Source organism: Rhincodon typus, chromosome 5, assembly GCF_021869965.1.
Source record: "Rhincodon typus isolate 14 chromosome 5, sRhiTyp1.1, whole genome shotgun sequence".
In the NCBI taxonomy this organism is placed as follows: domain Eukaryota; kingdom Metazoa; phylum Chordata; class Chondrichthyes; order Orectolobiformes; family Rhincodontidae; genus Rhincodon; species Rhincodon typus.
In genome coordinates, this window is record NC_063336.1 from 42,391,709 (window position 1) to 42,415,435 (window position 23,727).

The 23,727-nt window shown below is 40.6% G+C and overlaps 1 protein-coding gene across 1 annotated transcript in view; it reads right to left on the reverse strand.

Annotated features, from left to right (window-relative positions):
- The window catches only part of LOC109911006 (NADP-dependent malic enzyme-like), a 372,962-nt gene that overhangs the window by 114,592 nt on the left and 234,643 nt on the right, over window positions 1-23,727 (reverse strand). The window contains exon 7 of the mRNA XM_048597435.1: window positions 11,638-11,747. Coding sequence (XP_048453392.1) covers window positions 11,638-11,747 — 110 coding nt within the window. The remainder of the gene's footprint in view (window positions 1-11,637; window positions 11,748-23,727) is intronic.

The window sequence follows — 23,727 nt, forward strand, 5'->3', positions numbered from 1 at the left end:
TATCCCCTCCTCCCACCTCAAGCCCCACCCCCAACTCCTAACTACTAGCCTCATCCCGCCCCCTTGACCTGTCCGTCCTCCCTGGACTGACCTATCTCCTCCCTAACTCCCCACCTACACTCACCTTTACTGGCTCCATCCCCGCCTCTTTGACCTGTCTGTTTCCTCTCCACCTATCTTCTCCTCTATCCATCTTCTATCCGCCTCCCCCTCTCTCCCTATTTATTTCAGAACCCCCTTCCCCTCCCCCATTTCTGATGAAGGGTCTAGGCCCGAAACGTCAGCCTTCCTGCTCCTCTGATGCTGCTTGGCCTGCTGTGTTCATCCAGCTCTGCACCTTGTTATCTCAGATTCTCCAGCATCTGCAGTTCCTGCTATCTCTGAAACATGGATTGCTGTAATTGTTTATCACCATTCACATCAGTAAAGATTGCATTCCAAAAAGACTTGTTGCTTCAAGGCTGATTGTGACTTGTTTGAAAGTATAAAAAGCATGCTTGAATACATAGCACATGATGATGAGCATGATGTGTGTCAAGATATGAATATTTCTCTGACATCTGAGTACGTGGCAGCCCCAAGGACTTGCGAAATGCTGATCACTGTACAGATGTTTTGAGTTAGCTAGGGTAGGTATTAGCTTGGGTATAGTCCTCCTTTAAAAAGTTCAAGAGCTAAATGCTTTAAAAAGATTGACACTACATCCATTTAATGTTGCGACCTTCTGTTAAAAATCTGAAACTCTTATTTGAAATTTCAAGAATTAGCTTCTGTTTCTGATACAGAAGAATAAATGGTGCTTGGAAAATTAAAAGGATAACTTCAACATGGGTTATAAGTGAAAATTATGAAGGCTTTAATTCTTTTTAAATTAGTCACCAATTAACAAACTCCTTCTGTCACAGCAGGCAGACAGACCACACTACATCTGGGAAGGAGGAAGGCTGGTCAATAAAGATGGTGGCATCCCAATGGGCTCAGATGGCTCCTTCAAACAAGCACCCTGAATCTCACTGGGATGGGGGGAGGTGGTGGTGGTGGTGGTGGGAGATGTAAAGTAGACTCTGCTACTTCACTGCACTCTAGGCCTCCTCATCATTGCAGTTCCAGGGCATGTTTGCTGCAGTCCCAGCAGTGACCATCATTCCTGGTGGCACTGCTAGGGCTTAAGTGCTGCCGGTCTTTTGATTGGTTAGCAGATCTCGAAGGTGAGACAGTCTTCTTCCTAAAATACTCAGCAAGAGAGATAGTGGATGCACTGGTAGTAATCTTTCAAGAATTCTCAGACTCAGGAAATGTTCTATAGGATTAGAAAACTAAATGTAAAATCTTTATTTAAAAATGGAGGACAAAAAAAGTAACTACAGGCCAACTAGCATAAGTTCTATGATTGGCAAAATGTCAGAGTTGATTAAGAATGCAATAGTTGAGCATTTAGAAGTGGCAGAGTTTGCTGACACGTACAACTGTTGGTAGCTGCATGTGTGTTCAACTGGAACCATTTCTGAGGAGAATTCCAAATAGAATGCAATATGTAGTATATTGGATTGTCAGAAAGTATTTGATAAGGAACCACGCATTAAGCTATTTAACAAGTTAATAACCCATGTGTTGGAGGTACTACATTAGCATGAATATGGAATTAGCTAATTAATTGACAACAAATGGGATAAGGAACAGTTTTCAGGAATGGCAACACGTAACTAGTGGAATGCCACAGTGATGAGTGTTTGGGCCATAATTATTTCAATATATATTAATAACTTGGGTGAGGAAGGAGCATGTACTGTTATGACAAACAGACTACCAAACCAATTCAGTGCTTATACCTCTGTATTCACAACTCTAAAATTAAAAACAAAGACACCCAATAGTTATTCCAATGGTTCCTAACTAGACTTTGCAATTAATTAATTGCAGATGCCAGTTTTGTATCTTGAACAAAGACTCAACAATTTATTAAATACACAATAACTTTATCTTGTTGTTTAATTACACTGTTAATCTGATCAATGTCTATACTTTAAACCTGAAACATTTGCTTTCAGCCCTCATTTACACAAAAGATGGACATAGACGAACAAACCCAGTTCAGGGAAAAATAAAAAGAAATTAACAAAACAGGCCAGGTTACTTAAATGACTTTCACAATGCATTGTTTCACATTTGTATGTCTGGAAATGTTCATCAAGGTCACTTTCTCAGTTCACTCAGGCAAGGACAGCAATACTTCTAACTCAGCTTTCTACTCTTTGGACTTGCAGAAGCTGGCATGGGAGATTAGGCCAGCAACATTCAAACCTTCATGCCATGTCAAGGTTACAAAAAAAATAAGGGAGGAGACTGCCACCAAGTCAAAATAGTCAGAGCTGATGCAGACACAATGGGCTGAATGGTCTCCTTCTGCATCAGAAGAATTCTGTGAATCAGAACTGTTCTGATGAATTAAGGTCACAGATTTGAAATGTCAACTGTTCTCTCTCACAGATGCTGCCAGACCTGTTGACCTCTTTTCTCCCAGGATTTTCTGTTCTTACTCCAGATTTCCAACATCAACACCATTCCTTTCAATTAATTAGTGGAAATCTTGACTTAAGCAAGCTGCACGTTGCTGTGAAGACTGCAGGGAAGCAGTTTTTTTTTTTTTTTGGTTTTACCGGTGTCTTTTTTCCTCCTAGAAACCTGCCATCAGGACAGTGGGAAGACAGTGGGAAGACAGTGGGAAGACAGTGGGAAGACAGTGGGAAGACAGTGGGAAGAGCCAGCAGCCAGAACAAGGGGCGCAGAGGCCACTAGAAATTAGCATTTCCCTCATCTAGAGTCACTAAGCAGGAATTGAGAACGGGGTCCATGCTTGGAATAAAACATCCAAGAGCATGAGGAAACAAAATTGTCAGATCTACCTGGAGCATAGGAGGTTGACAGGTGACCTTAGAGGCTCATAAAATAACGAGGGTCTTAGTTAAGGTGAATGGCAAATGTCTTTTCCGTGGGGTTGGGGATTTCAAGACGAGGGGGCATATTTTTAAGGTGAGAGCAGAAAGATTTTAAAAAGACATGCAGCATTTTTGTTTTGTTTACAGAGTGGCTCATGTGTGGAATGAACTTCCAGAGAAAGTGGAAGATGTAGGTACAGTTACAAAATTTAAAAGACACTTTGATAAATACACAAATAAGAAATGTTTGGAAGGATATTGGCCAAGCACAGGCAGGTGGAACTAGTTTAGTTTGGGATTATGGTCGGCACGAATTGGTTGGGCTCAAGGGTGTTTCTTTGCTTTATTACTCAATGACTTTACCTGGTAAATCTAGTGGAAGACGATTGAGGTAAAATCCTGAGATGGAAATCTCTCAAAATCAATGTTCAGACTGAGAAACTCTGGAGAATTCTCAAGAGCCGTGGCACTCTGATTACAGATGATACGAAGTGGAGGAATCATCAAGATCCTGGAAAGTTTAGAGGGACACTTGAGGGGAAATAAATAGAATAGGGAGTGCCTTGTTGAAATTTACAGATTTAAACAATAAAGGCTTACGAAATGTAGTATCAAGTCAGTGGTACTTTATTGTATAGGAATACAACAAATCAAGTGTTTAAAACAAAGTCTTGTGATGTGATTCTTTTAGTTAATAAATTTTAAAAAAAGTGAATTTTGTATTAAAAGTTGATAGCCTCCCTCGAGATCATAACATTACAGAGATGTCAAAAAGAGATACAGCAAATAATCATTGGCAGATTTAATTTTTAAATTTGGGTAGGATGATATTGTTACTGTTGCAAGGCAGAAACCCAGGCATGGAGCTGTGGAACAGATGGATTTGGACTTTGGATGGCATATTCAAGATTCATGGAATAAAGACAGATAGTAGAAGGGTCCAGACCTGAAACATCAACTTTCCTGCTCCTCTAATGCTGCTGGGCCTGCTGTGTTCCCAGCTCTACACCGTGTTATCATGGAAAGAAGAGGTGGCTGTAGTTGGAGTCATAGTTTGCAACAAAAGGGGTTTGCAAAATGAGGTTGGGGTGACGATGGTGGTACTGGAAATGAAAGGGGACAGTCTCTGAGTACACGGAAAAAGTAAGTAAGTATTTCAAAGTAATGTTCTTTGACCTACAATAAATTCGGAAATTATTCTTGAAGTTCGCTTGCAACAAGAGTCTGTACAGGATTCTCCTGAATACACACTTCAGTGGTAACTACCATACACATCATGACACCATGCACTAATTAGGAAGAAAAAGTATTTTTAATACTTGGTCATAAAAGCATCGTAAAAAAAATGAAGGGTCAATGGTTTGTTTTACTTAATCTAGATTTTGCAGTGCTTTTCTTCATTTTCTAAGATTGATAATTTGTTAATTTTTTTTTTATTAATTTACAATATCAGATGTATACAAATTGCATCCTTGCAACTTATCTTTGGAAATGCCTGCAATTAGTTTGAGCACTACCTAAGAACATTTTAAAACAAATGACAGAATTATCTTTAAATTTATTCTCCAGTTTCTATTCTACATATTATTTGGCATTCTCAAAGTATATCATTAATATTTGAGTTACTGAAATTAAAAGTATCAGGTCTGTTAATAATTATTGGTACAAAATATAGAAAAATCAGTTCAAATGAAATTGCACTATCAAAAATTTTCAGAAAAAAATTAACATGCATTTCAAAACTTCCGATACCAACTGTCATGCTACAAATTACAATACCAAAGTGAATAGTCACCACCCTGTAATTTTGCATCGTGGAGAACATATCTATATAAAACAGCCCTGAGCTATGTGATCTATTTAAAGAAGGCTTTTCAAATGACCTATGAATCAAGAAGTTTCTCTGCATTACTGAATTCCATTTCTACTTCTGTAGGTATAATTTAGTACTTTCATTTTAATGTATGCATAAACATATACACATATTCATTCACTAACCTATTGGAAGTGCATAAAATCATCAAATACAATGATGTATACTGAAGTGGATTGTTAACAAAACATGTATCCCCTTTCAATTTTGACAAAGCTGTTGGACGTCCAAAAAAATTGGAAACAGGAACAAACCTGACACCAGTCAGAAATGACTTATTATTCTTTTCTTAAAAATTGCTTTTAGCATTTGTCTTTTAACTAAACCCAATGCTCTGAAACATGAAGTTTTAAAGCATCTGAACCTGTATGTACATAGGACGTCAAATTTTCCAGCCCAGCTTGGGAATTTAAACAAAATAACCTATTTTAAGGAATCAAAATCTAAATGAAAACAGAACGTCAAAAATATGCCAGATTCTTGTTTGAACGACCTCCACTGGCGGGACTAAACAGATGAAATGGGCAGCACTGACCCCAACCAAGTTGACAGAGTCAGCCTGCTAGTAAAGAAAAAGCTTATGATTCCTCGATTGTGATTTGTCCAAGAAAGAGACTGAGGGACTAGATCTCTATTTCCTACAGTTCAGTTGAAGGTGGGGGTGATCTAATTGAAACAAAATTCTTGAGACTTGACAAAATTAGACGCTGTTTTTCCTGGCTGCTGAACTAACATTCAGCTTTGAGAACAGAGATGAGGAGAAACATCCCATTCAAGGGGTTAGAAATCTGAAATTCTCTCCCACAAAAAAAAAAATGGATGGTTGTCGATCAATTCTAATTCTAAGGGAATTCGAGGGATATGGTAATCATGCAGGAAGGTGAAACTGAGGAAGTAAATTGCCATCATGTTACTGAATGGCAAAGCAGGCTTAAATGACTGCGCTTCTCTAACTTAGGTCCTTACAAAAGAGAACTCTGCTAGATTGCCCCAGTCAGCAGTTTAACAGGTACAGTCCAACAAGTGGTGACTGAAGCATGCCACGAGTCGATGTGCTGCGCTAAATTGCCATGCACGTTTATTTGTTAAAAATGGATGCACAGGGACATACATGTCCCTTTGAGCGAATGTACATCTGTATACCTAGAAAATATTAATAATGTTGACCACAAGTTAAATCAGCAGTGCCAAGTGAAAGAGAAACAGGAGATCAACTTCTTAGCTCAAAAAAAAACAAATGGGCTGATTGGTGCATAACTTCATGTGAAAAACATCTTCTGAAAGAATTGGTGAGGTTAGATGCTGTTATGCTGCTGGCTAGTTGATAAGGGACAGAGAAGGATCATGGAGTACATACATCAGCATGGGCTAGCTGGAGTGAATGGACTTTTTCTGTTCTGCACATCTTGTGTAATTATATGCAATCCCAATATCATACCTGTTGGTCAGTTCCAACTTAGTTTGAGGAGGTAACAGCACAATTGTGACTGAAAATTTTTCTTTATGGCCTATATGAAAAAATGAGAAATGAGGCTTAAGACTGAAAGAAGAACTTTAAAGCAAGGCACTAAGACCAAGAAATATTTGAAGCAATTTGTATAAAGACTTGGAAAAGAACAAGCATTGAGCAAACAAAAAAAAAATGCAAGTTAGCTCTTTTACAAAAGATGAAACGATCATAACTATTGGTGTAAAGACCGAAAGAGCTGCGGATGCTGTAAATTAGGAACAAAAATTAAAAGTTGCTGGAAAAGCTCAGCAGGTCTGGCAGCATCTGGGAAGGAAAAAAAAACAAAAAAAGAGTGTTAGTGTTTCAGGTCCGGTGGCCCTTCCTCAGAACCACGAAGGGTCACCGGACCCAAAACGTTAACTGAAATTTTTCTTCACCGATGCTGCCACACCTGCTGAGCTTTTCCAGCAACTTTGTTCTTATAACTACTGGTGTACACCAAGAAATGACCAAAAACCAAGGAACATACAGCCAAGATTGCAAGCAAACTTCTGCATTTATGGCAAATGCAGCTTAATTTCCATTTCCAAAAGGGACTGCTATATCAAAAATAATCCATCTACACATAACTTGTCATTCATAACACTCTCACAGTAGGTCTTCACAGCAATGAATAAAGGTTCTATCTGCTTAGATGCAAGTCCACACCAAAAGAAAGTTCTGCTGAACTACCTTCCTTTCAGAGAAATTTTAAAAAAGAGACAGCAGAGACAATACATTGACTAAATGCAGCTACGTTGCAGATAGCATACGTGACAATCTGTTTGAGATCTCAGGTTATAACAATTACATACCTGAAAGGAATGAATTGTGACATTTCTATAAAAATTAACATTTTGAGGGGAGCAGAAAGTAACAATGAACCTAGTGTGGTTACAGCAATACCAAGATTTCAGGATAAGCATTCACAAAGTAAAATTAAACTAATGCAAAAGAAATTCAACCAAAGTAGACATTGTGGTGCTATGGATGACAATAAATATTTCATCTTGAGCATCATAGGAACAGGAATAGGCCCTAAGCCCCACGAATCTGTTCTGCTCATCTCTCCAGATGTGCAAATAACACTTGGCTGTCAAATTTCATACCAAAAGAGCCAATCCAGGTTAAAACAACAAGCAATGTAAATGGTAATCACAGCTGAATTTTGCTTAACGACAGTACAATGACTACTCTATTCACACTCATTGGTTTTGTTACAATGAACATTTATTCCTACCACAACTGTATCAGCAGAAGGTGATGCACATATGCAGCTGTTAAAGATCAAGGCAAATTTCAATTTGCATTCCTCAAAGCAAGAGACAAAAAAAGGTGCAAAAAGAAAATATCACTAGCAAAAACAGCGAGGCTTGGAAAGTTTCAGCGCCTGAGACGGTTTCAAGCGTTGACATGTTACTGATGAGAGAGAATCAAAAAATTACTGAAAGAATTGAAATAAAAGAAAGCAACTTCCCTGAAGTTTTGTCTCAAGGCAATTTTATGTATCCATTTTGCACAAGTAAAATAAAACTTGCAGTTTTTTAGATTGACTTATAAAACAATGGCGTTTCAGAGTTTTTTCCTTATTCACTCATGGGACATGAGCATTGCTGGCTGGCCAGCATTTATTGTTCACCCCTAGTTGCCCTGGAGATGGTGGTGAGGAGTTGCTTTCTTGAACCGCTGTATTCCACGTGCTATGGGTAGATCCGCAATGTCATTCGGGAGAGAATTCCACAATTTTGATGCAGCAATATATTTCCAAGTCAGGATGGTGAGTACTTTGGAGGGTAACCAGCAGGTGGTGCTCCCACGTTCCTGCTGCCCTTGACCTTGAAAGTGGTTGTGGGTTTGGAAGGTGCTGCGTAAGGATCTTTGATGAATTTCTTCAGTGCAGCATGCAGATAGTGTACACTGTTGCTACTGAGCATCATGGAGGTGAAGGGAGTGAATGTTTATGGAAAGTGGTGATGGTGCAAGTATAGAGGAAGGTGCAGGGAACGTTGGTGGAAAAAATCAGACAAATACAAGCAGATAATGATTGTGATATAGCCAAGAGAACTATTAAAAAGGCGACTGAAACATGCTTGCATAAATCAAATGCCAACCACAGTACTGACATAGAATACCTTTATCAAGTGTAGTAATCTAAGCCCTATACTCTAATCTGCCCTAATTCAGCTAAACATAAATTGTAGAATAGATCAATTTTCTGCATCCATGGGGTGTAGTCATCATGTGTTAGCTCAGCGTCTATTACTCATTCCTAAGCACCCTGGAGAAGGTGGAGGTGAACTGTTGCAGTCCTTAGGCTATAGGGACACGCACTGCACTGTTAGGAAGGGACTGCCAGGATTTTATTCCTTCGCTGTGCTGGATCAATGATATTGTTCCAAGACAGCAAGGTATGTGGGTTGGAGGGGAAACTTGCACTGGTTGACTTTCAATTGAATTCACTCACTGGTTCTTCTAAGAGGGAGAGTTTGCAGTTTTGAAAAGTGGCCATCTAAGAAGACTTGGTGAATTACTGCAGTGCGCCTTGTAGGGGGTTTATATCGCTGTCAGTGGTGAAGGGACTGAACGTTGAAGGTGGTGGTTTAGGTGCCAGTTAAGTCAACTGTATTTGAGCAGGATGGCATTGAACTTCTCAAGCGTGGTTGGTACTGCACGCATCCAGCCAAGTGGAAAATATTCCATCACACCCCCAAACTTGCACTTTGGTGAAAGGAGGCAAGTTACTTGCCACAGACCTGCTCTTGTAGCCACAGTATTTACGTGCTTGGTCCAGTTAATTTACTGTTCAATAGTAACCCCAGGAAGTTATTAGGGAGGCTTCACAAATTAATAAAATCAAAAGTGAACAGCAACAATTAGATTCCCTCTTGTTTGAGATGGTGATTGCCCATCAATGTGGCATGATGTTATTTTCCACTTGTCAGCCCAAGCTTCGACATTGTCCAGCTCTTACTGCATTCAAACAGAGACAGTTTCAGAAACTGAGTCATTGCAAATGGCTGAACACTGTACAACCAGTGAACCTCCTCACTTATGGCCTTACATTGAAGGGAAGGTCATTACTGAAGCAGTTGAAGATGGTTGAGCCTGGGACCTCGGCCTGAGGATCACCTGCAAAGATGTCCCATGACTGATATCATTGGACTCCAACAACCACAGCCTACCTTCCTTTGTGCTAGGTACGACTCTAACCAACACTCTCCAATTCCCATTAACTCCAGTTCTGAGCGCGCTCCTGGATGCATATTTGGTCAAATGCTGCCTTAATTCAAGGGCAATCACCCTTATAGTTAAATGTAGAATTGTTCACTTAATTTTGCTGTTCTTTCCTTCAGATCCAGTACAACTCATCCTTTTTATGGCACTCTGGATGTTCTTTTAAATAAACAGCGTTATCCAAATTTAATTAAATCTCTTCACTTTACTACACACCACTACTTTGCCATTCAAAAGCCTCACAACAGCATTTGTACTCAACCACAAAAAGTGAGCTTTAGTTCAACGATCAGCAGACCCCCTCCCCTCACCTTCCTCAGGGTCAAAGTATTCCATTGTGCAAGTGTGCCCAGCAAGGACTCCTTCACACAAGGAAAGCTATGGAAATTAAACAAATATCTAACAAACAAACGATCTCCTCCCCTACTTTAAAGTAGGTGAATAGTAGTATGAATAAAAGTATGTAAACCTGTGAATATGGTGTATCTGGATTTCCAGAAAGCATTTGACAAGGTGCCACACCAAAGGCTGCTACATAAGATAAAGTTGCACATATTACAGGTAATGTATTTGCATGGATAGAGGATTGGTTGACCAGTAGAAAGCAAAGAGTAGGGGTAAATGGGTGTTTTTCTGGTTGGCGGTCAGTGGCTAGTGGTGTGCCTCAGGGATCAGTGTTGGGACCTCAATTGTTTACAATTTACATAGATGATTTGGAGTTGGTGACTAAGTGTGGTGTGTCAAAATTTGCAGATGACACTAAGGCGAGTGGTAGAGCAAAGTGTGCAGAAGACACTGAAAGTCTGCAGAGGGATATAGATAGTCTAAGTGAGTGGGCAAAGGTCTGGCAGATGGAATACAATGTTGGTTAAGTGTGAGGTCATCCATTTTGGTAGGAATAACAGCAAAATGGACTATGTTTTAAATGGTAAAAAAATTGCAGCACGCTGCTGTGCAGAGGGACTTGGGTGTCCTTGTGCATGAATCGCTGAAGGTGGGATTGCAGGTGCAGCAGGTAATTAAAAAGACAAATGGAATTTTGTCTGTCAATGCTAGAGGGATGGAGTTTAAAAACAGGGAGGCTATGCTGCAGCTGTATAGGATCCTGGTGAGGCCACACCTGGAGTACTGTGCGCAGTTTTGGTCTCCTTACTTGAGAACAGATATACTAGCACTGGAGGGGGTGCAGAGGAGATTCACTCAGTTGATTCCAGAGTTGAGGGTTGGATTACGAGGAGAGACCAAGTAGACTGGGCTTATACTCATTGGAATTCAGAAGGATGGAGGGGAGATCTTTATAGAAACATAAGATTACGAAGGGAATAGATAAAGTGGAAGCAGGGAGGTTGTTTCTGCTAGCAGGTGAAACTAGGACTAGAGGGCATCGCCTCAAATTAAAGGGAAGCAGATATAGGACTGAGGTCAGGAGGAACTTCTTCACCCAAAGGGTTGTGAATCTGAGGAATTCCCTGCCCAGGGAAGCGGTTGCAGCTATCTCGCTGAATGTTCTTAAGGCAAGGCTAGATAAATTTTTGAACAGTAAAGGAATTAAGGGTTATGGTGAGTGGGCGGGTAAGTGGAGCTGAGTCTCAAAGATCAGCCATGATCTTATTAAATGGCGGGGCAGGCTGGAGGGGCCAGATGGCCTACTCCTGCTCCTAGTTCTTATTTGTCATTTTAAGCTGATTAAAATTAGTAAAAAAAGTTACAGTATTCAGACTGAAATTGTGCCAATTTTCTGAACTGTGAAGTTACATTACTATCCAACTGTTCATTATTTTCTTCTCCTGAAATCAAGTTTACTCACTTAAAATGTTTAGATTAAATCAACGTCACTTTATTTCATGTAGTTTAAAATAACAAAATTGTAGAAATCTCGAAACTTCAGACCTTCAAATGCTGATTCAAACCAAGTTACTCAAAATGTTGAACACGAGCATGTATTAATCTCTGAACCACGATTGTCAACTGTCTGACATGTATTCCAAAAACTAACCTGATAAGATGGTAGCCTGATGAAATTTAACATAATCCACTGATTAACCTTTAAGAAATGTCATTGGTTATACGTAATTGGCAAGTCATGTTGAAAACATTCTACATACCCTGGATATCATCGTTGAAGGTACAGTACTTGTTGCGGTACTTGTTCAAAAGACGAAATGCATTGGTGTTGGCAAAATCTTCAAACTGAATAAGACAGTTCTGGCCATACCTAAGGAGTAAAAAGATACATCCTGGTAAGAGACTGATAGCTTACAGCAGACTGCTAAACTATAAGCTTTAACACAGGCAGACAGGATGATTGTAGGATGTTTTCTCTTTTGGGATGAAGCGAAACAGTTTAAAGAGGTATCTCATGAAAGGCAAAAGTAGGCTTTTCTTTCTCTCAGCAGCTTGTTACATATTCTATGAATTTTCTTCCCCAGACAGCAGGGGAGGAAGAGTTACTGAGCATTTTTAAAACTGAGTTTGATTGATTCTTGAATGACTAGGAAGTCAAGGACAACGGGAGTAGACAGGAAAGCAGAGGTCACAATCAGATTAGCCATGACTTATCAAATGGCACGGCAGGTTTGAGGATCTACTCCTCGGAATTTGTAGGTTTGGAAGTAAAAGAAGCATAGATAGTATAGAATCAGAGGACACAGATTCAAAACCTTCAGATTTTGCATAGGTTTTCTTTTTCCAACTTATATAAACTCATCAACATAATTAGTCCAAGATCACAACCAGCTAAACTGCACTTCCCCAATGATATTCCAAATGAAACAAAAAAAGGTTAAAAAGTAAGCCAATAACTAGTTGGAAAACAGAATTCTGCATCTTTCGTTCAAGTGCACTTAATTTTGATATGGAGTTCAATGTTTCTCTTTCTCATCCCACGTTACAATTTATTTTCACCATTATACACTGGATAGTTTGCAATACAATATGTTTCATTCTGGGCTGCACTTACTCTCAAACCTGCCTAGTTTTCTGCCTGCACTTTTCAGCACAGAAAATAATGCCAATTACACTAAACCCACTTATGTTTATACTCCCTTAAGTGGATAAAGTTATTTTCAAAAGCCAGCATTTTCCACTTTTAATATAAAAGTCTATTACTACCAATCTTACCTTTCTAGATGCTAACCTAGCGATTGCCTGAAATTCACAGCTACACGAGTAGTTCAAAGCGAATCACAAAGTGAAGTTTTGCTGATTTTGCTCATGAATTATAATCTACAATGTAGTGCATGTCTTCATGAGTAATTCAAAACACAGTCTACAAAAGCTACATAATACAACGAATTACCCAAGTACATTACGAACTTGCTAATTGTATTTATTGCCCTTGTAAATGACTACCTTTTGTTAAAATCCCATGTTTCAGCATCTCCCTAAAAAAAAACCTGGTTCACATGGCAACAAAGAACAGCCCCACAATCAGGCAGTATTTTGTGATGTTCTTAGGAGGGTCACCAAGTCACCAGACCTGAAACATTCACCGATTTCTCTTCACAGATGCTGCCAGACCTGCTGAGCTTTTCCAGCAAATTCTGTTTTTGTTTCTGATCTACGGCATCCACAGTTCTTCCGGTTTTTATTTATTATTTTATGATGTGCAGTTTCCAACAATGGAACCAAGGCAGAATTTACACTCGTGGCAGCTCCCATCTCTAACCTTTAAAATTTAAAAAGCTGAGGGGTGCACAGGACCCAAATGTGATCATGCAGGTAATCATGCTGGATCTTACCATCAAGCTAGGCTGGGACTTCAAATAACTCTGGGAGCCGAGAGGAATGCAAACTGCATGAAATAAGTGAGCTCTCTAGGCAAACAAACACAGGCAAGTTACACATTCAAAGGCCTCGAGATTCACAAATTCTACTTGCTGGTCCAAGGGAGCACTGCTTGCCAGGAGTGTGGTTGACAAATCCCTTCCCAGATGGAAAAAGCAGGAATACGTACTGATGGCACAGGAACTCCATTTTGACGTATACAAGTTGGACCAGGAAGTGTCATTTGCACATGTGGTTTTTTCCCTTCTGGGTTGCACTCTATGGAAACAAGTGAAGGCTCGGAGCTCATTGCCTTCAGAATATAGCTGTTCTAATCGGTGGAGTAGTTGATGAACTCATTCACATGACAAAGAGGACACTGATGACCTCCTTTATGCTCCTGCGTACAACAGTCTGTGACAGGTTATACATTGACCCAGGAAGCCCTGAAAAGCTCTGGTGTTGAAAGTGTTGACTGCCATGGTCACCTGGACAGTTGTTGGCCTGGGGTTCCCACACCTTGCTGCACAGTTCCATGTTTCACTGAATACATCCCAGGACTGTTTCCAACATCTCTGGTATTGTGTCAGTGACATTTGATGTAGGTAGGTAGGTCTCACCCAGTGATGAGTCACCGACTGCCTTCCTTGGTTGTATGCATCCTGCCCTATCTCTTCTGTTGATGCAGCCTCTGGCTGACTGGCAAGAGTTCTCATTTTTGGATCATTTTCTCCTGCTCCCAACCTTCATCCTCTCATTCTCTATTAGATCCATCTTTCACTCCTACATGTGCATGATCCCACTTACTTATCTTGCCCTTGCTGCTGCTGAGCTCCCAATATACATTCCCATGTTTCTGCTCCCATATTATGCCCCAAGAATACAGCTGCAGAAAGCCAACAGATGTTTGCGACCTTTGAAGGAACATAATCTGAGTGCATTGAGATTAGTGTGCCATTGGACATATATGGCACATAACTCACCACTGTCCTGCTGACAACTTGATTTCTGCATTTCAATTTATCAACACTTAACTAACACTCCATCTTGGATGAGCAGTAAATGGCCTTCAGTGAAGTATTGCAAAGATCACATCTATAGGCCTTGTTCTCTGTCATAAACTGTGTAACTTCACCATTGACATTATCCTTCTCCTTATCCTGACCACTGGTTCACGTAGAATGAGACCGGTCAGAACCTCCACCTCCTGATCCACTTTGACCTCTTGTTCATATGCTCTTTATTACAATACTGCTGACTTCCAATTCATATCATTGAACTCTATCTATATCAGCCCATCGCTGCTAGACCTGGCTCCCACATTTTTACCTCTGGATTTTATTGCTCTAATTGCCTCATGATTGGCCTCCCATCCACCACCTTTCATCAATTTTATCTTACTTAAACCTTACATGTCTGCACTTCAACAATTAACACCTTAAAACGTTAGCCCCTTTGATAAACCTTGCATTTAAACACCCTTCAGAGTCAACGTCTTCCTAAATTTGCATCATGCTCCAGCACTGCAACCACTTCAAAAGTGAATCAAACTTGATTCTAATCTTGTGCACCTCCTTCTCCTTTCAATGCTTGTACCTTCAGTTGCTTATCTGTCAAAACAAGGTTTACCAACCTCCAGATGGAACTGGGTGGTGGTGGTGGTGGGAGTGATGTGGCAGTAGTAGTGGCTGTTATTGGGTGGGTAGGTGGGTGTGTGTGGGCTCTGCAGGAATTGAGATTTAAAAATCAAGGAACTGGGCCAGACCAAAACAATACCTTGATTTTTTGTGTGTCTAATTCAAGCTCACCCCTGCAGTCACACATGCCCCTACATGAATGACTCACTCACTAAATTGTCCACGCCTTACTCTTGGAGAAGGATGAATAAAAGATGCAAGTAAAAGGAGCTTCTATTGATGCAGAATCCAAGGGTGTCATATGGCGCTTCGTAATCCACCAATTATTTTTCAAACAACTTTATTTTAGTTGCATCAACAAAACAATGTTCAGTTTGCACGTACCAAAATATCCCAAACAGCAAGCAGATGTCTGATTAGTCATTGTATATAAAGGGATGTTGAAGAAGGAGGCACATTAGCCAGCTCACCAGAAGAACTCTACTCGCTTACACAGACTCAGTTCCTTTTCCCCATCTAAAATATGACACGCTCAACAGTGCCATGGTCCCTCTGCACTGTATACATGTCAGCCCACATTAATGTGCTCGAGTCCTGGAGTTGAACTTCAACCCACAACTTAAATGACTCCAAACCCAGAGTGCTGCCAACTAAGCCAAGCCGACATTTACAATTAAGTGTTAAGATGTTCTGGTGGTTGCATTTTCGTTCATCACTTCTGGTCGACATGCAGTCTCTAGTAATGTATCAAATTAGGTTACGTTTGTTAGAAGAAGAAATCTGCGCTTGTATAGCATCCTTCATATCCTGTGGAGACGTCAAAACGCTTTAGTGAACAAACTGCAATTAAAAGTGTGGTTATTTTTGTTTTAGAGACATTTGCAGCAGCCAACATGTACACAGCAAGGTTTCTTCAGGTTGCTTTTAGAAGGGGAAATCAGCAACCTTGGCGGCCTGGAGAATAAGAGAAACAGGTTTGAAAACAGGAGCATTAGCTAGGAGCGAAATTAATAGGCCAAGACATAAAAAGGTCTTAAGGTCAGAAACATAATATTTTAGTTCCATTTTCCTGACTGTTATAATATTGGAAAATATCTTTTCACATTGTCTTCCAGCAACAAGAATGCTCAAGCCAAGAATAACACAATCACCAACTCTTATAAATTTGGCATGTGATAAGCTTTTCTGTAAGGTATACTTCATTCATATTCCACAGGAAAATTTAAATTAGACCCAAATATTCAGGTTCTTCAGCAAACAACAGGCAATGACAGGCACCTAGCACCATTCCTACATACCCTGAACACTGCATCAGATAACGCAAGAACATCTTTCTTTTGGCACAAACCTATACAAAACCAGAGCACAAAGTGTTAAATTCTTTCTACTCATGTCATTGAAAAACAGTTGACAAAAAGAAGCCTTGAACACATTCTTGGCCCAGCTTTAAGGACAAGAGACATAGCTGGCTACCAAAATCCTTGAGCCTCTGGCATGTGGGCTCAAATCCAGTCCAGACTGACTGAAAATCTTGTCTTGCTTGCCGTGGTTAAATCCCATTTGCGCACAGTTTCAAACCACTTTTTAACAATGTTGTGAATTGCCACAATGAGTATCTTGTGTCATGGAAATACCTGATGCAGAATATTCATAACAGTGTCTGAGGTTTCGTTTCAAAGGCATAATTTTGAGGTTGAAGCCAATGATTCATTTTATTACAACACACCTGCACTGGTGCTCAAAACCAATACTGGACTCAACTGCACTCCTACTAGGGAGCTTCAAGCATTGGCAGCACAAATTCAGGAACTCGAGCAGGAAAAGTTACATATCATGAAATTATCTGGTGCCTCTGGTGATGGCTTCCAACGCAAAGCAAAGGCCTTTGTAGGTACTGCTCATAAGACAAATATGTGCTCTAGTATGTTCTAGTATATGCTGAGAGCAACTATAACATTTAAAAAAAAGATAAAAATAAAACAAAAATTGAGAAGTTGAAATAAGCTTTCAACCACTGCAAACAAACTGCTGGGCTCTTCAATTGATTATTCCACTTTTGCCCTGACACCTTGAAAATCAGAATTCAAGAGGTCTCAGTACAGAAAGGTGGGGGAAGAGAAGTGGAAAATGAGGTTTATAACAATGTTCATTTTATTTACATATTTCTTACAGACACTGAAGAAAATTACAAGTGGAGCGCCAACAGTCACAAACTTTGATTATCCAACGGAGTTATCCAGATTAGGAAATCTATATACTGGTGTTGTAATCTGGAAGCCTGGTGATGACAAATATAATCTTATGTTGAATTAAGCTGCAAATATTCTACCGCTGTCAGGGTGGTCTGAGGAGACTTCCCACATCCTCAAATGAAAGAACTGGCAAAGTTTTGGAGAGGAGATATGTAGGGTTAAAAAGGACATTGCTGCACTGCAGTGTAGCAATTTAGTTAATGATACCCAAAGTGGGACAGGTCAGAAAAGGACAGGGTCTATAAAATTTTAAACAGCAGCAAATTGGGTCAAAAGGGAGAAATACGATAAAAAGGCAAAAAATTGATGGCACTTTATAAATGCATGCAGCATTCCGTACATAAAAAATGAATTAGCAAAGATAGGAGGTCAATGGGTATGATCTTAGAGACATGACAAATACGTAGGCATGTGGATGAAGTTGCGGAGATATCCATTTAGAGCAAGGGATTTGTATAGGTGTCAGTGTACAGAACCTCTGTATGCAGAAAAGCAGCCCATACCGAGCACATCCTCAACTTCCCCAGCAACCACCCCGATGATGAGGACGAGGGGGTTCGAATGAGTATGCGAATAGGAAGGGTTTAGTGGGATATGGGCCAAATGGGACTAGATTAATGTAGAATATCTGGTCTACATGGACAGGTTGGACCGAAGGGTATGTTTCCATGGTATACAGCTCTATGACAGTACATCAGTTGTGGGTGAAATTAACCACCATGTAGACTAGGAAATCCAAACTGGCAGAAGTAACCATGAAGAGGAGTTTATATTTAAGACAGTTTCCTAAAACAACATGTTGTGCATTTAACCAGGGAGCAAGCTATTTTGGATCTGGTAGTGTACAATGAGGCAAGTTTTAATAAATTAAAACAGAGTAAGAAAAATGCCCTAAAAATAGAATGACTATAACATAGTAGAAACAAAAACAAATTTTTGAGGTTCTGGGGAAGGATCACTGGACCTGAAACATTCACTGATTTCTCTCCACAGATGCTGTCAGACCTGCTGAGCTTTTCCAGCAATTTCTGGTTTTGCTTCTGATTTCCAACATCCACAGTTCTTCCGGTTTTTATAAAATAGTAGAATTTAGTATTCAGTTTCAGAGTGAGAAACCTTAGTCAGAAACAACTGTGCTGAATGTAAAGACATATAATTACATAGGGATGGGGCAGAGTTGGTGAGTGTGGACTTGGGAAGGAGTTTAGCAGAAAAGATGATTGATGAGCAATAGCAATTTAAATAAATAGTTCATGTGATTCACAAAGATATGCCCCAAGAAAGGAAGATTCTAGGAAGGGGATGAACCAATCATGGTTAAGTCAAGGATAACATCAAGCTGAAAGGGAAAAAAAAAATACAATGTCGCAGATATTAGTGACAAACCAGAGGACTGGAAAAGTTTTAAGAACTAACAGAAGATGACCAAAGAAACGATTGAGAGAGAAAATAATTTCAACATGTACTTTACAGAGAGGGAGATCAGGAAGTTAAAGACAAGACAAGACAAAAGGCTAGTGCTGTTACAGGATGCCTTTGGAAATTTTAAGATATACTACATCCATATCAACTATCCTGCTGGTTACACCCTCAACTTTCTCTGATTTGAGTTTATTCGCTGATGCACTATAACCATTCAATTCTTTATCTCTTTTTATTGCAAACTACTCACCTATTCCCAAAATGCTGGGCTGTTATACGACTTTGACTTTTATGATTTGCAAAGTTCCCATGACTTGAGTCCTATCATCACACCGTCATATCAAATAGGTCAGCCTGAAGTGTTTGCTTTTTGATTCACCAGGAGACTGGTCCCTGTCCAGTTCAAGTGGAGTGTATTCCAACAAAACAGCTCAATCTCGCCCTCTCTCCTAGTTGAACTTGTTTCCTGTACAAACCAAAGTACAAGCAAAGCCCATCACCATGTCTTTGGCCTCCTAAAACATTGATAGAACACCTTTCACCTTGAAGGAGCGATGTACAGAGAAGGGACTGTCCCTCCCATTAAGTTGATATCCTTTTCTTTGGGTTTGCATCTCTGAAATTTTTTCAAGTAGGTGCTGGCAGGTTTTCATTTACTGACAAGGATCCAACAAGTCAACCATTATGCACGTGTATAAACTGTCCCTGATCAAGGTCAGGTAGGTTCATCCTGCTGCCTGGATTGAAAAAAGTAAACTCTCACACCACCATATTAGGAATATAATGCAAACCAAAATTTTTTTTATTCACTCATGACACAGGGGCGTCGCTGAGTGGCCAGCATTTATTGCCCTTCCATACTTGCCCTTCAGAAGGCAGTGCTGAGCTGCTTTCTTGAACAGCTGCAGTCTACGGGCCTTAGGTTGACCCACAAGGTCCTTTAGGGAAGGAATTCAAGATTTTGACTAAACAGTGAAGAAAGCGATATATTTCCAGATCAGGATGGGGAGTGGCTTGGAGGGGAACTTACAGGTGGTGGTGGTTCCATTTATCTGCTTTTCCTTCCGGTGGAAGTGGTTGTGAATTTGGAAGGTGCTGCCTGAGGATCTTGGGTGAATTTCTACAGTCCATTACATAGGTAATGCACACTGATGTGACAGAGTATCAGTGGTGTAAGGAGCGGATGCAGTGCCAGTCAAATGGGCTGGATGGTGTCAAGCTTCGATTGTTGTTGGGGCTGCACTTGTCCAGGCAATAGGGAAGTATTCCATCTCACTCCTGACTCGTGCCATGTAGATGGCAGACAGGCTTTAGGGAGTCAGGTGGTGGAGTTACTCACCACGGTATTACTGGCCTATGACCTGCTCTTGTAGCCACTGTGTTTATGTGGCGAGTCCAGTTGAGTTTCTCATCAATACTAACCCCATGGATAGGGATAGTGGGGGATTCTGTGATGGCAACATCATTAAGTGTCAAGGGGTGGTGATTAAATTTTCTCTTGTTGGAGATGGTCATTGCTTGGCATGTGTGTAGCTCGGTGATTAGCACTGCTGCCTCAAAACGCCAGAGATCCGGGTTTGATTCCACCCTTGGGCAACTGTCTGTGTGAAGTTTGCACATTCTCCCCGTGTCTCTGTGTGGATTTCCTCCGGGTGCTCTGGTTTCCTCCCACAGTCCAAAGATGTGCAAGTTAGGTAGCTAGACCGTGCTAAATTGCCCATAGTATCCAGGGATGTGCAGGCTAGGTGGATTAGCCATGGGAAATGTAGGGTTACAGGGATAGGGTATGGGGGTGGGATTCTCTTCAATAAAGGTGGAAGTGCATCCTATGGCCTGCTTCCATACTGCAGATTTCTAATGATTCTACAAAATGTTACTTGCCATTCGTCAGCCCAAGCTCAGGTATTGTCCAGACCTTATTGCATTTGAACACAGACTGCTTTAGTATCAGAAGAGTCATGAATGGTGCGGAACATTGCACAGTGAACATCCCCACTTCTGACCTTACAATGGAGGAAGGTCATTGATGAAGCTGAAGATAACCATCCTCATGGGGTCCAAGGACACTACCCTGGGCAACTCCTGCAGAAATGTCCTGGAGGTGAGATGACCGACCTCCAACAACCATGACCACCTTCCTTTGTGTGAGGCATGTCTCCAACCACGAGAGTTTGCCCTCGATACCCATTGATTCCAGTTTTGCAAGGGATCCTTGATACCACACTCTGCCAAATGCAGCCTTGATATCAAGTGCTGTCCCTCTCACCTCACCTCTGGAATTCTGCTCCTTAGTTCATGTTTGAACCAAGGCTGTAATGAAGTCAGGAACTGAGTGGCCCTGGCAGAATTCAAATTCCATTATATGCCATAGCGGGATTCAAGCACAGGACCCCAGAACATTAGCTGAACTTTTGGATTAACAGTCCAGCAAGCATACCACTTGGCCATCGCCTCCCCAACTAATTACACTGTTGGCATTCATCATACACCTCATATAGAAAGGGTCATTCTGGATAGAATGGCGTGACAACTTCCACCAAGTTGTTTCATGGCCAACATCCAAGGTCCATCAAACATAAAATTATTGTAAACAAAATTCTTTAATAGACCATAGGTACCAGCCAAGCCCTGCTCTAAACACAGCTGTCTCTCAACGCAGTTCAGAACCCTCCTCCATCACCCCGAGAACAGTGTTATTGGTCTCAATTTACGTCACATTTTGGTGCTTTGCTGTGTCAGGTTCATTGGATATCTCACGGTAAACCCTTTAATGTACACTGTCCAAACTTAAATCCAGTGGGGAAGTAGGAACAGGAAAAAAAGTGCCATCCACTTGGGATCAGTGCTAGCTGGTTAAGCAGAGGTTGCAGGATAAGAATCTAAAGTGACAACTTTTAAAAGGTGCCTTTGCAATCTGGTGTGCTTTGATTCTCCATTGATAGAAAACATTATACATTTATAAATTTGTTAGTTATGCATTTTAGGATAGAGCTGTGCCTTAAAACAAGGTGACAGCTGATTTATGAAAATGATGCAATGATGGTCAACTGTCCATCCGATAAAGGCACACATTCAGTGCAAGAATAGGAATCAGAGTCGGTCTTTTTTTGATCCATGCCCCTATTCTGCCACTCAATGAAGTCAAATGGGTGAGACAGAAGTGGGAAAATACAAAAAGGAACAAAGCCAGTGGGTTTGCTATATTCCTACACCTCAAATTCCTTGTGTCTACCAGGAATGCAGTTGGTTCAACTCACCTGCCTGATGTAGGCTGTTCTAGCCGCTGGTGGAAATTGCCCCAAGTTTGTCACCTGGACAGAACTGAATGGAGAACTACTCTTGCTCCAATGCAGTGCCATCACTGCGTTCCTGAAGATTTCAGTCTCAGCTGAGGCCTTCTGTGGGAGAAGCGCTGAAATATTTGAACCTTTACTGCCCATTAAATTTGGCTTGTCCTTCTTCTGGACCATCAAGATTTTCCTGCAGAGGATGGGGATCTCATACCTCGCTCATGGAAATATCACCACAAATAACTACCCAACTTAGGAAATCAGCCACAAATATTGTTGTATCTGGGCACACATCTTTTTTTGACCCTGTAGAGCCTGAATGTGGAAAATAAATGCTGCCTGCTTTAAATATTACACTCCAGAAGGGGAGGGAGAGATGGCTGCCATACTAACAGATGGCAACAGCTAAGTTATTGGAGGTAGAAGCCAGCAGTTCAGTCTTCTCCTTGACTGGGGAGACACTGCTAGGTAAGTTCTGAAGCCAGTTTAGCTGGAGGCTAAAATGCAGGTGGGCAGGCTTTGTGAATAGAATAAGCTGAAAGAAAGGTAATGTCAAAATTAAATTGGCCCACAACAGGGACAGAGCACATTCCTGTGTGTCAAAGGAGAAATGAAATTGCACTGAGGAGTGGAATTTCCTTTTGACTGTTGCTGATTACTCATTTTTGGTCTGAAACAAAACAGGTCACTGATTCATATCTAGTCTCGTCTCGCCAAGACCATCTTGAAAAACAGAATTCCAATCACAGGGCAGTCCTATTGTCATACCACCATATGATTAAATATTAGACAATATACAAACACCTGAAATTAGATACTCAAACCAGTTAAGGTAATGTTCAGGACAGTTATAGCCCGACAGAACATACAAAGCAGAACCTAAACTGTTAGTAGCAGCCAATGCCTTTTAGATAAGCAACATTTCCACTACACTAAAGCACTGCATGCTCACTTCCCAGAAATTCTAGTGCACCAATAACACAGCAGTGTACAAACTGCGTAGACCCAACCCATCAAAGCAACCTTACACACCTTGGATTTGCCATAAAGTTCATGGATATCAGTAGCACGTCCCTCAAAAGTTGTTTCTGGAATGTCAAAATAACGCCTTGCATAAACAGAAGCAGGACCAATGGAACGAGGGTAGATGAGCATACCCAATTCAAACAGCACATTCCAGCACATCTTGTATCAATGGAAACAGAAAAAAAATCTCACTGCTAAAAACCATGAGTAGCAGTCAGGCAAAAGCAGCAGCAGCAACATTATAAATGTTGAAACAAAAAAACAGCTAAAATACATTTGATTAATAAGTTTAAAAAGTAACTTGTGTGAGGCAAAATGGGGAAGTGATGAGAACAAAGGGAAAAGGTCTGAGAGGGCAATAAGGGAAAAAAAAAGACATTAACAAACAAAAGATTTCATGGCAAAAGCCAAAGAGAATGGCAATGAAGTACAGCATAATGGTTACAAAGGAGAATTGGCAACAGCTAATACAAACATTGGTAGTCAGTTCCAGATTGCAAGCTCGTGGCGGACCCTGCACACAATGGCTTTATAGTTATTCATGCATTCAATGGAACATTCGTTTCTCCACAAGAATCTTCACTTCTAAAGTACAAGTGATCCCTGCTGATGATATCACTGAACAAAATCAGATTGGAGACAGGAACTTGACCTGAGAGATCATATATTCATTCATTTTGATTGCAACATAGTGCTCTCTCACTAAAACAGCAATGTGCAGGAAGACCTACCACATTAAACAGCCACTCAGGCATTTAACTGAGAAGTAATGGGACCTGCTGCCCCTCGATCATCCTTCTCCA